Source organism: Papilio xuthus, unplaced genomic scaffold (assembly GCF_000836235.2).
Source record: "Papilio xuthus unplaced genomic scaffold, Pxut_1.1 DF827756.1, whole genome shotgun sequence".
Taxonomy (NCBI): Eukaryota; Metazoa; Arthropoda; class Insecta; order Lepidoptera; family Papilionidae; genus Papilio; species Papilio xuthus.
This window is the reverse complement of record NW_013530893.1, coordinates 1,988,875-2,005,598: the sequence shown is the minus strand read 5'-3', so window position 1 is coordinate 2,005,598 and position 16,724 is coordinate 1,988,875. Positions and strand designations below refer to the sequence as shown.

Here is a 16,724-nt window from a genome sequence, read left to right as displayed (position 1 = left end):
TAACCATTGTCTTTTTTGAATATTAAAGTTTCTTTACTTCGATAAAAATATTATGGTAAATTACTCCAGTGAAATCTCAAGTAACTGGGTCAGACTGGTTGACCAATCACCCCTAACTTAGCGAAGACTTGAGTCCCTTAGGGACAGATAGCTGACGATTCCCTAATCCTGTTTAATTTTTGTAGGCTGGCTGAATGCGACAAGCCACCAGCGCCGACGTCATCGCCAATATCAGCGGAACAACCACTCGACCTGAGCGCCAAGTCCACCTCCAGCACGAGTGGTACCCCGCCTCCGGATCACAACAACTTGGACAACTCCAGGTGAGACAATAATTATTACAGTACCATGCAAACTTTATGAAGGCACACAACTTTTGTCATCACCATATACCTAAACCCCCAGTGAGTCTCGTTGGCTCATAAGCCGTCATAAATTTTGAATCTTGTAATACTTGGTAGGCTATGAAGACTTCTTTTGGAAGACGAAGTTTTACGTAATTGACATAACGTTATATGATTTTTACAAATTACTTCTACAAAAGTTATGAAATTCGCATTCCTAATTTTAAAGCAATCCATAGCGTTTAAAACGACCAAAACTATCGTGACTAAAGTAATGGCAACCTAAATTTATTTTCACATTAAACCTTTTTTGTTGCAAATTAAACATAGGAAAAAAAAATGTCGGTCACAGAACCGGAGCGAAATAGAAATTAGGCGATGCGGTACACCGATAGACGTACGTAGGTAGGTGAAATTTGCATCAAATTAAGGTCACACGTTGCTAATGGTCAATCCATTTAGCAAATGTTTAGTTAAATTAAAATGTGCAATATAAATTACGATGTCCTTCTTATTTTACATATACGTTTAATCAGATAAGACCTTTTTGAATCCATGTACTGGATAACTAACAAATAAATTCCAGCTTGATACCTTCACGCGTTTTTGAGGAACAAAGTGATCCTATAAGGGTTACGCTTTTTTCCTATGAGGTACGGAACCCTAATAAATTACTGACACGACACTTCCTGTCAAAATTTCACAGCTTATTTGGAGATGGTAAAACGCGAACACGATTTTATTTGACAAATGTTTCCAGTAACTTATTCAGAACTTACTTGGTCAGTCACATATACAGTCAAATTCTACGTATAATTTTCTTCTAATATTTATTATTGACCACGATCCCACCTGATGATTTGATGCCGTGGTCAGAAGATGGTACGTACTAACTTAATAAATGCCTATTCACTCTACTCTTGTCTTTATTTTGGTAAACGGTATAAAAGGTATGAAAAATTTGTCTTAATAAAAGTGGCAGTGTAATAAAGTTCAAAGTCAATCTATATTTTAACAGTTTAAAACTACTTGATACTTTTTAACTTACAAAATATATCTTACTTTACAATCGCGGTTGATTTAAACTTAAAAATTATGATTCAGAATTAGTATATCATTTTACCACGTCCCTGGTAGAAGGTATAAGAAGTTAATAAGGGCCTTTGTTACTGTTAGCCGGGGGCCTCAACTATCAACACATATTCCATTAATGCTGGAGCTATTCAAAAGGAAACTAACAAATAAAAGGCGCCATGTTTGAGTAGGGCTGTCGGTAACCATTTGTATAATTATCTGCTTTTGTTTTTATTAGGGAAGGTTTTGACGCAGTATTCCGTCCATAATGCTCATTAGGCAGTTTGGCCTGAGGCCTTTTGAAGCACCTCCCTATTTTTTTTTCTCTCCCTTGTTCAGAAATTCGCCCGCGAAACGGCCGGGGAAACCGTTAATTGAGGTTAGAAATGTACACTCAAAATTGTATTACAATATTTCTTTGTTTGATTGAAAAAAAACTTTACAATTTACTTCACTCTTAAAATAACCTATGATAATTTCTATTTGATACGCAATTTTCGATTCTACTATTAAAACATAAAGTTATGTTTATTTAAATAAAACCATTTTGAGGTTAACATAGTACTATTTATTGTATATATGTTTCAATATCGTTTAAATTTCCTTTTCCGTATGTTGACTTCAATTGAACAACAATAAAACAAAGATTTTATGATAACGATACAGAATCATTGCAATAAGCAATGTGTTTGTTAGGGAAATCACAATTCTCCATGGTCAGTAGCCATAGACCATATATTGCCCATAACATGGCAACATTTGAAATGGTCGCGTTCAAACTTCCTATTGTAACATAGCACTGGGATTATACAAACAATGCTCAAGTGAACGCACCCATTAAACTGTGAAAACGAAACTGAGCGATCGACTTCGGGGTCAATGCACCTTTGACAGGTGGCGCCATGATGGATTGCAATGTTTTATGGCATTCGGTGTTATGTTTAATGGAGTGCATATGCAGATTATATAAGTACTTCAGGCTATACCAAACTCCTTTGTCGATTTACTCCTCCACAATACCTACTCTAAACTATACAAAATTTATGTAAAATTTAATATAAATCGCATTAAAAGAACCCTTTGGGATACTTTATTTAAACTTTGATATACATATTCATAATGTTCATTTCAACGTCAAAGAACTCATGTATATCGAACAGTGTCAATGCTCGAGTAGTTAAGGAGTAAATTGCGAAAGAAATAACAAGCTTATCTGCAAGACATACAGATTGAAAATTTTTATTTGTATACTAACTGTCGCCCACGACTCCATCCGCGCAGTATTCTTCTTCTTCTTCCAATGCCTCTCCATTACTGGAGGTTGGCCGTCAGCTCAGCGAACCCTTTCCTGTCCTGTGTCAAGCGAAAAAGTTGTTCAACGCTGGCAATATTGGTCTATTCCCGGATGTTTCTTAGCCGCGCAGTATTAAAAAACATAATTAAATTTTATAGAGATCCGATAAGCCGATCAGGGGATACATTCAATCAAACATCCATACATCAAAACATTCATATTTATAATATTATTATAGTAATCTTAAAAAGAAACGATGAGTCCGTCTGCATTTAACTACCAACAAGACACTCCGAGCGTCGCATCGAATCTTCTGCGATATATTATATTTTATCCCAATCACTTTTTTATCGTCTTCTTTACTTACCAATATCACTAAATCATAAGTATAACATTCATACATACTTGGTGCCGGTGGCGGCACCGACTAGTTTCGAGCCCATCCTGATGAAGGGCCCCCGATGGGCTCGAAATTAGTCGGTGCCGCCACCGGACGAATATACGTGAGTGTTTAGACGTGTTTATATATCAGTTTACTTAATATTCTTTTAAAGCCACTCGATTTTAACCTTTATAATAATAAATCTTTGCATTAAAAGCTGTTATAAGTGACAGTCAGACCACGTAATCGTTCAATATACATGCTAGAATATTGCAAGATTAGGATATTTCTAAATCCTTCAAATCACCGCGCTGAATAATACATTTACAAAACGATTTGTGTCATCAAGAACAATGTCTCAACATCGTTATTATAAGTACACGATAGCCCAATCGATAACTGAATAAATTCATTCGACGGAACCGCGATGTGGGTCGCATGACTCGCCAAAACAAATAAAAATGCAGCGATAGTCGCCCGGTGCATCGACCTTGCATCCTCGCCGCGGACCTCCAGAAACCCACGCGAAAATACTTTCTACCACCATGCAATAAAGACTGCAATACCGTATCAATAATAGCGAAAAATAAGAAAGTAAAACCTAAGATGAAACTAAAGACGAATGCCGATCTACAATTTACTTTCAACCTTATTTTGTGCACAATAAAGTTTAGTTTTGTTAAATCACTATCGGGAAATAAAAGACGAAAGGAAAAGATAAAGATGCATTCATAGCCAGTCCGTTATCGGTGAGTCCAAGAGTAAATATTTCGCATTTCGCTTATCTCTGGTTTAATACAGACCGTTTTGAAACGTCGCGTTTCGACGACCGCCCGATTGCCGGCTGTTGACCTAGATTGTTTTCTGATTCATTTCAGTCGGCCTGTACGTAACATTTGCGTTCCTTAGATAAGATTAGGAAAATGTTTGCCATGTCGCGAAATATTTGCTACTTACGATAATAACACTTTTCTTTACTTTTGAAAAACTGCAGATCTAAGTTCCCCTACTTACTGTATATGTTGCCTTACACAATAAAGCTTAACACAGTTAAAGCTTATATTAGTTAATGATCGGAACATCTACTCTAACAAATTCTTACTTGTCAAGAGGATTTGTTCCCTAAGGACACAAGTGACAGGCTGAATACATATTGACATTTGAAATTTCAACAATAGCTTAGTAGCCTCTTTCATTGGAAGTTCGATTTTTAATAACCATTTGTTTCAGATTAAAACGCGCGGTGTCGGACAATGCCAACAACGCGTCGCGGCGGACGTACTCCGAGGAGGAGTTGCAGTCGGCGCTGCGCGACATCCAGTCGGGCCGGCTGGGCACGCGTCGCGCTGCCGCCCTCTACCGGATACCGCGCTCCACGCTTCGCAACAAGATCAACAAGTGCGGCATCCCCACCGACCTCGCGCATGACACCGACCCTGACAGCGAGCCCGAGCGGTCCGACTCGCCGCCTTCCGTCATACTCAAAATACCCACCTTCCCGCCCCCGGACGAGAAGAGCCCCTCACCCGCGACGCCCGTCACACCCATCACCCCGCTCATACCGCCACCGCAGGCGCCGCTCAACCAGGCTTCGCAACTTCTCCTCCCGTCGGTCTTCGCCGACCCACCCTCCTCCCAACACCTATTTACGTCCTTGAGCGACGTTATAGCTAAAAGTATCAGCCAGAAATTCCAGCAGCCTCTGGAGAGGCCGCCGCAGCCTGACCTGCCCTTCATGCGCGCACCCGACAGACATGTATCGGTCATAAAGACGCCGCCTGACAATCAGAGGAACTACCCGGCGCCAAGCAACTCGCGCGCCGCCACCAACAACAACGGCCAACCGGCAGCCGGCGGCAAAGGTACGCGCCCCAAGAGAGGCAAATACAGGAACTACGATAGGGACAGCCTGGTCGAAGCGGTGAAGGCCGTGCAGAGAGGCGAGATGTCGGTGCACCGGGCGGGCTCCTACTACGGCGTGCCTCACTCCACCCTGGAGTACAAGGTCAAGGAGCGACATCTAATGCGGCCACGGAAGAGAGAGCCCAAACCGCAGCAGGAGGCAAAGCCGCAACCCAAGCCGCCGCCGAAGCCTCCAACCAAACCTTTCTCGAACGGACTCAACGGGCCCGAAGCGTACCCTTCGGGTTACCCCTTCTGGGCGGGGGGGTTTGCTCCTCCGCCCGCACCGGACCTCTACGCCTCACACATGATGCGGCGGCTGCGCGACGAGGCGCCGCCCGCAAACGGCTCCTTCCTCGAGGGGATCATTAGGTCGAGCCTGGAGAGGCCGCTGATCCAGCGGTTGGCGGAGCCGCGAGCCCCGATGGCGACGAGTGAAGCGCCCAGCCTGCTACGGCGGTTGGCCGGGGAGCCGGACGACCCTCCGCCCGCGCGCCGGCCGCGCATCGACAGCTCGGACCGGCAGCTGGCCGCGGAGATGCGGGAAGCGGTGCAGCGGCTACGCGCTGACAAGCTACGGCCGCGCAACGGTACGCCCACACCGCCAGCCGGCTCGCCGCCGCCGGCGCCCGCCGCGCCTACTGCGCCGCCTGATCACGTCTAGACTGCAGCCGAGGCCGGCGCTGGGCCCGCGAGGACGGGCCGCGCGACGCCGCGACGCCGCGATCTCCTCAGTCTTTGTGATAATTACTATAAAGTACATTCCGTTGGCGAGACGCGTCGCAACTTCGGTGTCGGTGTGCCTCCATTATGGCTTTAGTGCAATAGTTGCGAGTTTCCGTGTATACTGTTATAGTGACAATAACTATAGTTTTATCCGACTCGACCGGTTTTGGTTTGCGTTCGTTTTCACTGCTCGCTTCACCCTTCCCCCTCCCCCTGACAGCTTCCCGCCGCCGCCGGCCGGCGACTCTCACCGCTCCACACACGATACGTATCACCAAATATCACAATAGTTACCTTAACTCACGACCGGTTCGATATAACCACAGCTTTACTAATGCAATATCACAGTAAATAAGTCTTTACACCCCATGCCCATGTCGTTTTGGCCTTCGGGATGACGTCACTTGTGACTTTTAGTACCATTCCGATTGCGTCTTTCGCTTCTCCACAGTACCATCGGTTTAATAGCGCTTTAAGCTTTCTCTGTTCCAAGTTTTATACAAGATTTCTTTTATCAGCCTGTTTTTAGGTTGAGAAATCACGAAATCGCGATTAAGACAAGCGCTTATTTGTAGAGATGGGAGACGTTAAAGGAATGTTACTATAAGCGCAACCGACAGAAGGTTGTCCAAAATTTCTCCGAAAATCCGAAAAGCCTCGATTTTTGACCTTGTTTTTAAGTGAAAGACAACCAAAAGTTAATGTTATAAAATCAACTATTTAAATATTTTTAAGTAATAAAAAAAATTGTAACAAATTAATTATACGCTAGCTATGAGTGTAACGTTATCGATTTTTAAGTGAACTATCGCATATTTTGTGCGGTGTTTTTATAATTAGATAGGTAATATATTGAATGAAATGATTCGCTGTTCGGGGCTATCTCTGTCCCCGTCTGCCGCGGGGCGAGCGAGCGGGACGGCGACAGTAGGGATGCGCGGATGCCTGTGGAGCCTCGTATCGATATGTTCGGACTTATGTGCAATTATTATTTTGTAAAAAAATAGTAATTTAAACTGTGTCTAAGCTAACACGTGGATTTCCATATTACTAAATGTGATATTTAGGTATTATAAATGCGGTTTGCTTCTAGACCTAGGGCACCTTCGGCCCCACCATGATATATACACGGACGTACATCGGTACATCTAGTAAACTTATATATTTTATGTACTATTATTGTATCTTAAGAAAATATATTCTTATTTTTCATGGTCCAAGTTTTAAATGTTTTATCGACTATACAAAAATATGGATAATCATTATTATATTCTTGTCAACTTTAAAATTATAACTAGCACAAAAATCTTCAAAAAAAAAATATCTTCAAATTTGTGGAATTTTTTGGTGTTCAATCGAAAATATATTAAGGAGGTATGAAATTGAAAAAAAAATGTATACGCTCTCCCAGATTAAATTTAGGTAAAAACTATTTGAATATAAAAATTATCATACGATTAATTATTGTAAGTTACGTGTAAATGTACGCCTCATGGAAATTAAGATGTCTTTGTATTGTGTATGTAACTAAAATATACATATATTATATACAAGTTAAAAAGATTAATATCGTACATTTCTCTTCAGAGACCACGCGTCAACTGTGTAACAATAGCTTGCATTCGACATTCCGACATAAATTCTATAACGAATAGACTGTGCGAAGAAAGACATCATGTATTCAATGAAACTTAGAGCTAGAAAGAAAAATACTAACTTAAAATAACACGAAAACACACACATACACCTTTTTAATCTCCAGAGATAATTTGGAATAAGCTACGATTTATTTACCATCGATTATTTTGAAATTTCAAAAAAATAAAATATCTATATATATAAATTATATTCAAATCGAAATACATATCCAATGACGTCATGTCAAATGCAAGTTTCAAAGGTGACAAAACAAAAATTTTTATATTCGAAATTTTAAAACTAGTCGATAGCATGTTGCTCATTACTATTTGCTTTCTGTTTGTAAAAATTTAAGTAATTTTAATCTAAGCATTTAGTACTTGTATATGTTTATTGCATTTATAAATATCAAAGATTTACAATACATTATTTGGCCTTACATATTAAGTTATCACTTTATAAGTGTATTCAAAATCCAATGTTAGATTTTACATGCTTGCATGAAATAAAGAATAGATAGTAATATCCCGTTTAAACCTTTATATTTGTAAATTGGGATTATTTTATTAATTTAAGGGTCTCTATATGTATTGAAATCTTTGATGATATATATACTTTTGTACTGAATAAAAAAAAACAATTAAATTCCATTGTCGAGTCGAACCACGCCCCACCAGACCGCATTTCAAAACGTCAAAAATTTTAAAAATCGAACAACATTCAATTCTTTTTTTTTTAAATACGTACGCAAATCTGTGTGTTATGCTTGACATTTGTTGCTAGCTTAAAAAATGGTTATTTTGTGTAAGTTTGTACAGAAATAATAGGATGGGACAAATTGCAAAGAGAATTTAGCTATTAAACATTCCGTTTAGAATGTTATTAGATTTTTTTTTTATAATTATATTATAAAAATATTTTTCGCATCGGGAACAAATCATTATGTTGTTTTAATCTTATTTTGTAACGTTAGTTAATTTTTAAGTGGCTTTATTTTTAAATAACCCTATATATGGATTATATTATATTGAGATGTTAAACATGTCATTGTTTTTGTGCAAAGCGTTTGTGGGTTTCAATTCCCGGTATAAAAAGAGAGTTGCGACTGATATGTAGTAGAAAATTGCCAAGTGCCCAGCACTATGCCGGTCTGTACAAATGGTATAAGCCGCCTTTACAAGTTTAATGTTATTGACAGTGATCTCTGAACTAACTGGCCACAAACACAATTTCAACATGCAACCTTTTTTACATTTTTTTTTTAATTTCATTAGGGCTGAGAGAAATTCACCAAGAAACTCGAGTAATATTTTTCTTACTTCACAATAAATTATTGGCTTTCAAAAACAAAATACGACGTAACCTCAAACAACAAATCTTATGGAGAGATCACTGGATTATTAGTGAATCGTTTTTTATTGTATATTGTTCGACCATTTTCCACATAGTTTTAAGAATTTTAGTTAATACTGTAGGTTAATTTTCATTATTAGGTAGGCGGTAGTAATTCTTTAATATTCTGTTAATTTTTTTTTCGTAATTGTATAATACATTTTCCGTAAGATTTAGCTTTAGTCTTGAACGGTCCTCGACTGGTCCGGGAACAAAAAAAAGACAATGAAGGGCAGTTGCATTTTTTTTCTATAAAACAATTTTTATGAAAGAATTAATATAACAAGCACTATGTTTTGTATGTTTATTATCTGTATGAAATCTCAATACTATCATGTCTTTTTCACTTTTTTTTTTTAAAATCATGTAACTTTTGAAGGTGGCTTACTCAACATCACTCCTATTATTCCGTTGTTACTTAACAATGAGTTCCCACTGTTGAAACACTTGTGTAAAAATATTATCATCTCATTCTCCTTCAAGACCCAGAGACAACAATATAGAAGATTATTCTTGGTGAATTGGATGATATTTGACATCCATTCTTATTGTAAGCACTTAAAATCATTAAAACATCTGTCTGTCGCGATTTGTCAAAAACTCTTCTAGTAGACGTGCTAACTTAATCTACGTATTCAGTTTTAAAGACAAAAAATTAAATTTTACAATTGCCCCATTTAAATTAAAAATTAAATATCACATTTATTTCAAATTCTATTCTAATTTTTATTTAAATTTATATCGATATCAAATAACGCTTGAAACGGAACGTTGTCAAGTTCCCGCGCAAAACCGACAGGTCGTGTCACTCTATCTTTTGACGTTTCGAAATTTGACATTGCAAGTCGCGACTGGTTTCACAAAAGACGTCGCCACCTCTTATTTCTTACCGTGGGTTTACACTACCGAAATACGTGCATAAAAACATTGTGTTTTTTTCACAGAACGATGTCAAATATTGTTTTTATACGTGTATTTCGGAAGGGCATTCACAAGATATGTTTGTTTGTATGTCTGTAACCTTGTATATAACGATTTACAACAGAAGACGTGGAAATCAGTTTCTTCGGTCTGTTGTTAATAAACTCTATACATTTCTCTAAATGTAAGTTCACCTTTATTGTCAAATCTTGTTTTCCTTTTACAACTCGTATTTACTTCTAGAAAATTAATTTTTAATAATTATAATTATTGTACTATTATTACAATCATTGACTTATTATTATTATTAAATAAGGATTATCATTGAAGGGAATAGCGTATTCAAGATATGATTTTTTTTTAATCTTGCTAAACGCAGTCGCAAGAGTTCATTTATAAAGAAATTATGTACAACACGAAGCATTTAATTTTAGACATTAAATATAATGTTATTTTTATTAAAAAAAAAAACTAATTAATTAATATGAAATTTGATGAAAATATATTCATTGCGTAATTTATTTGAAGAGTTAACGCTTTTATGAAGTGACGTCACGTACTGGTGAAACATATCTTATTTTTGAGAGTGTTGTCTACGGAAAAAAAAAGTTTTAGTTGTGATCGGATTAAAAAAAATTAGGTAATGGACCAATGTATAGACGCTGTTAATTCCTAATGAATTATTCCAACGGCTCATGTTTTTTTTTAATAATATATAAACTGCTAAAGGAGCTGACAAGATCAAATTATAATATTGTTATTTAATTATTGAGTACAAGTTTTAATGGAATATTTTTTTTTCAATATACCTTACTCGCCTCTTTATTTTTTGTTATTTTGTTCCTTTAGTTTTTATTATTATTATTATATTCATTGTTTAATTGTCACTACAGATTTCGCGTTGATTTAAGCGATTCAATTTATTTTTTTATAATAGATAATATATATTACTCACTTCCTCAGTAAGAAAAGTGATGTTTCATAGGTTTTTATCTAATTTACTACTCACATTTGTTAAAAAAAACACGTAATATAGTGGAAAGATAATTGGCGATGAAGCGATGTAAAAAAAACAGTGAATTGGCACAACATTAATGTATTCTAGTCAAATTTAAAAAAAATAAAAAATCCAATTGACACTGGCAAGATTCGACTGACATTTTTTTGGTAGAAAAAAAAATTTAAAAAAATTCTGAAAATATCGTCCAGAAACGTCGCTAGGCGACTTAAAAATGATTGAAAAAATTTTGTGTTGATTTGAAATTGTGGAATTACACAATGTATTGTAGAGCTGTTTTGTCTTACGTACATAATAATTAATGTACCTATAACTTGTGTAGATTGATTTGATGGTGAAAATTTTTTCATATTATGTAATGTCCTTTATCTATAAGATCTTTATATCTTTACGTTAAATATCTTAATAACGTGGCTGGTGAAGCAGGTGTAAGAATGTGCGAGGATATTTAAAACCTGTATACAATAAATTTCTTTCATTTGTTGAAATTATATTTGTTTCATTTGTTTTTTACCTCTACAATATCACACTATCTTAGTTCAAACTACTAAAACAAACATCATACATTTATATAAATTGAAACCAGTAATATAGCAGCCAAAAGCGTTTATACGTTGTAATAATCAATTACATTAAAACTATTTATTTGTATATAATTCTGACTGTATTCACGATTACATCTCATTGGTAACACTTCCCGCGCTAATCACCCTTTTTAAATCTATCTTTTTAATAACTAAAATGGCAAAGGTTCTGACCAGTATGCCATGTCTTTGGCAGAATGTTAATTCTGCACTCAACACATATCACTGTCTTAGTCTTTTCAATAAAAATGAAAAGGATAACAATAGTTTTTCCTTCATACTTGGCTATAGACCCAAGGTACAATACATTCATATTCCCATACTAGCTGTCGCCCGCGACTTCGTCAGCGCGAAATTTAAAAAAAAAACATTACTAGTAGCCTATGTGTCCTTCCAGGCTATATTCTATGTGTATATAAATTTCATCGAGATCGATTTATTCGTTCTGGAGATACGTTCAAACATACATCCATCCATCCATCTAAACATTCGCATTTATAATATTAGTAAGAAGTAAGGTAGCATAGATACAAACTTTCCATCAGTGTTTAATCTATACTAATTTGTTATGTTCCTAAGATAAATAAATTAAACTCATTAGCAATAATATAGCAATAATAAATTGACAAAAAATAATATTCTTTTATAAAAAAATATGATAAAAAGTTTAATGTAAACAGTTAAACAAATTTAAAACTTATAACAATGTTGACATGACAACATTATTACGTGGGCCCATTCAAGCATTAAAACCACATCCCCGTTTAATAATACTGATGAACGATAAAGGAGGCATAATTGGACGCAATTACCTTCAACCCAATTTTCTATACAAAAAAAAACCATAATGTGACAGTTCCCATCCGCCAAATGCCACTGTTCAGAAACAGGTCATCGAAAAAGAACTACCAAAGACTTCCCAAACATAGTCAATAGCGCGAAGCGTTTTACAAAACCACAAATAACAGGAATCGACAAATGAAATATGAATTCGATTTTTAAAAATTCGCCTTTTCAAATTTGGAATGGCTGTGCCTTTGTGTTACCGGAGCACTTGTTTTCAAGGTCAAGGTTTTAATAAAAATGAAAAGGCGACAAAGATGGCGTCGACGAAATAATATCGTCGTACGCGCCAAAAGAAGAAAACAACTGAACCCCGGCGGCTACAATTTGACAGATATTTTCCTTCGTGAACGTTCATTTTATTATACTCTGTTATACCACAAAATTAATATTTGGAACAGTCGTGAATTAACGAGAATTAACTACCTTTTTTTACGTTATTCAAGTAATTTTGCTGTTTCTTTTAAATATTGTAGTATTTTCAACATTTTAAAACCATTCCATGAGAGCTCGTGAACACAAATGTACATGTAAGTATAAAAAAATTGATGAAATGCATTTATTACATTAATTTCAAGGATCCAATTTTTTAATACATGTATATAAAATTATACAAAGCACGAACATACATTATGTCAAAAATGCAAGACAAGCAACAAAGAAGAACCAGAATTGGCATATTAAAAAAAAAGAAAAAATCAGCGAACAAACTCGAGCGCAGTCGACTACGAAGTGCACCGAAAACGGCCGAATCAACGGCCAAAAGAGTTACCATGACCTTACTCAGTTGCTCTTGACTTGCCGTCGCTGTGTTCGTGTAAGTAAGTTTGTGTGCGTTCGATGCAATTCGGGTACTTTGGCCGCTCCTCGTATTTTTGTTTGTAAATGCATCCGACAAAGAATAAGCAACGTAGACATATTAACAAACACACACTTTTTTCACATACATTTTTACTTATTAAGACAAACTATCATCATATAACGTTTATTAAATAAAATTTAAATTTAAATCAATATTTTTTTATCTTTAATAAAGAAAAAATAACAACATATAACATGTCCTGTCTTATTAAAACCTATGTCTAACTATAAAATAACTTGACCTCAATATGAATTCGAAAAGTTGAAAATTTAGACGAAATAATGCTGGCAGTTAACAGTTACAAAGAATTCTTAAAAAAAACAATCCAAAATGACATTTCTATAATCTATGGTGCGCAATTCGGATACTTTTTTGTCGGCGGCACGACCACAGCGCTGCCGCTGCACGCGCATTTGTGTGTGTGCGTGTATTTTTCGCCGCGTGCAGTTTGGGCATTGCCCTCAGCTGGGACAATAGCACTGACCTTGGCCAACGCAGCTGCGTGCGTACAGACGATTTCGTTCGAGCGTTCGAAATTCAAATAATCCGATTTGGGCGTTTTTTATTTCCTCGCTTATGTATTTTTTTTTGACAGTTCACATGATTCACAAACGTACCAAAATATATTCAACCCAATACATAAATAAAATATCATTATATTAGCATAAACATAGCTAAAAAAAACAAATAATTGAGCTTGAGCATAGTTGACTTATTTAGAAAAAACTATAATATAATTACTAGTGCCCTCTAGTTTTAATACAAAATAGTAAACTATACAAAATTCTTATTAGAAATCTATGACACATCTTAGTATTCATGGCTTAATTTAGCTTGCTTTGAAAAAAAAAATCAAACCACGCCTAACAATGTTTTCAAACCCTTCTAAGGTAAACGCCCTAATTATTGCCCACCCTAAGCAGTTAGAAAGCGAAAAAAAAACTAAAACCTGATCCTTTATAAATCACAATACAAGACGTTGGCGATTTTACGGACGAGGGTAAAAAAAAACAGGTCGCTCACCATATGGTCCTAATGCGGATTGGTTAAAGTGGGTTAGGGGCCAACCTACCGTCAATTTTAGGGCCGCCCATTAGACCTTTTTTCTGCTTAAGTTCTGCCGCAACAATAAATTATTATTTGGTGTTTCATACCCAAATGATACATAACGTATCTACAGACATACATAAGTAATATACATTTGTTATTGATGATTAAACTTTCGGCATGTTAAAGGAAGATATAAATAGAGCGAGACTTAATAATATAACAATAAACATAAATAAATTAATCTACTACGTAACAACCGAAATGATGGAAGATAGATCAATCTAGAAGACAAAAACCTAGTGCGTTAACCCTGAGTGAATGGTATAAGGACTGATAGACGACGTATTAATTGCCGTGAGTTTCCACTGCCGAAAAATTAAAAAAAAATGCCAATATTTTTCGTATAAAATCAGAGATTACAATATATGTTTGTATTATTGCAATGGAAATCTACGGTTACCAACATCTATGTTTTAGAGAAATAAATGTACCATCTAACTCTTACTTAACTATAAATGCGAATGTTTGGATGGATGGATGTTTGTTTGAAAGTATCTTCAGAACGGCTGCATAGATCTCACTGAAATTTGGCATAGATATAGAGCACAGTCTGGAAGAACATATAGACTACTCCTTAGGTTTCTTTTAATTCCGTGCGCACAGAGTCGATGGCGATAGCTAGTTAATGATTAAAAGATACGATGCTTTTGTTATTTGAATGATTTCTTTCATCGTACTCTATTCAATCTTAAGACAATCGAATAGAAAGTAACTAAGAAATACATCTTTGTTTTTTTTTTTCTAATCTTCTAATTCATATATAATGATATCACAATATTGATATTACTTTATTCAAAGAAAAACATTGTTTTTATATAGAAAAGAACACTTGATGACGATATTTTTCTTTTGTAATGAACAAGGAAGTAACTTTTGCTCCGAGAGTTTTTTACACTCCGTTCAACTTTTATGTGAAGATTGTGAAGAAATGATTGAAGTTACATTTTACGACTTTTGTTCTTAATATTTTTTTATTATTATAAAATCGAAATATTAACTCAAGTTTATTATGTTCTGTAATGGATCGTTATTTCCTTTAATCTCCGGCCACGACTGACCTTAACCCATATTGGTAGATAATATTACCAAAATATCACCAGAGAAGGATTGGGGGTCAACAAGTTGCTAAAAACATCTCGTTTTTAAAGACATAGTCAAAGTATAAGATATATGAACAAAATTTACAAAGCCTAAAATGCTATTTAATTCTTAATAATATTAGTATTAAAAAAACAATCACAATTTGTGATTGATATAAAGGCATCGCAATCAAATCTTTTAAACAACTTCATTTGCTTATAGCGCCATCTCGTGTCATATATGCTTAATTAAAGGTACAATCTTTTAAATACAATAAAATTGGAGTATCAAAGAATTTATTACTGATCTAATGAATTTAATGTAAAAAAAATTAATAGTTGCGACTGTAAAAAGATACCTATAAAGTAATGTCTTACTTAGCTAATAGATGGCGCTGTTTTATTCTTGTTAGAAAACCGAGAGAAACTGAAAATACATGCGCATATTAAATGCAGGAGCAAGGAAAAATTACATAAATTTTATTACTTGGAAGTGGGTTGACAAAAAAAATAATGACTTTATTCATAAAACTACCGCCATCTACATTATGAAGAAACACTTACATGAAATACCGCAACGCATTTCATCGCAGATTGGTTTTGGTTTACAGAAACTTTTATAAAATTTCATAAATTAAATGATTGGGTGATTGTTGTCTCAGCAATAAACACATTTTATACACGTTTTTATACATAATTAAAATGACATTACTTTAAGTGATATGTCGTCTCGCAATTTCGAAATACCCCCGCCGATTTTCGTTGTCTAAAATTTTTATACTTTTTTACATCGATTTATTAAAGTCGTATACTAATTTTGTCTTTCTCGAATTATAAATTTCATATCTATACAGAATAGACTAAAATATGTTAAAATATAATAAGTAAATTACTCCTACTTACCAGGCAAGACGTAAACTACGAAGTCGAAAATCGCGCTTGATCTCGAACTATTTCTGCACAAATTTAACACGCACACATTATAATTCTATTTTCACTGATAATCTCATAAGTTTTTTCACAATCTTTCCTAAACTAAATCAATTACTTTTATGTTGAATAATATTGTAAACTTTTGACACAACTTTTAAAACAAACTATCTTTTGACATGTGTTGTGACATTTTGGGTTTCAGGCAACACAAAAAATCCTGAAAAAAATCCTGAAAAGTCAAGTGAAAATCTCATTGCACAACCTTTAGTTTTGTACTTTTCCTAGCGCTTTTTTAGCGGCGGATGTTGTTGTCGTTTCTACTTTTCTGTCTCCATATTCTCAAATATTATTACATAATTTTTATTTGCATTTCTCTTGATAATTTTTGTTCATTAAAAGTCTTGAGTAGTCCCAGTAAAGCCTAAAAATCATCTGAATGTTTTGATTTTTCATTTGAGATATTTAAAAGAATTATAAAAATGCAGTGCAATTTTTTATTAAAATTATAGGCTACTTTCAAAACGCAAAACTTGAACGCAGTTGTAATTATATTTAGGATGGGTAATAAATGGATGTCAAAACCTGTGTTACAATTTATAAAAACCACCTGTAAATAGGGTTC

The 16,724-nt window shown here is 35.2% G+C and overlaps 2 protein-coding genes across 3 annotated transcripts in view; one reads left to right on the top strand and one right to left on the bottom strand.

The window, feature by feature from the left end:
• Positions 1-5,660, top strand: part of Eip93F (Ecdysone-induced protein 93F) — a 152,099-nt gene extending 146,439 nt beyond the window's left edge. The window contains exons 7-8 of the mRNA XM_013309823.1: positions 186-323; positions 4,325-5,660. Coding sequence (XP_013165277.1) covers positions 186-323; positions 4,325-5,660 — 1,474 coding nt within the window. The remainder of the gene's footprint in view (positions 1-185; positions 324-4,324) is intronic.
• LOC106116346 (uncharacterized) overlaps positions 1-16,260 on the bottom strand; it is a 203,353-nt gene extending 187,093 nt beyond the window's left edge. Inside the window, exon 1 of one of the 2 annotated variants that reach the window (XM_013310134.1) lies at positions 16,073-16,260. The gene's annotated coding sequence lies outside the window, so the exon portion shown is untranslated. The remainder of the gene's footprint in view (positions 1-16,072) is intronic. The other variant, XM_013310136.1, reaches the window with a different exon arrangement.
• Between the last annotated feature and the right edge of the window lie 464 nt (positions 16,261-16,724).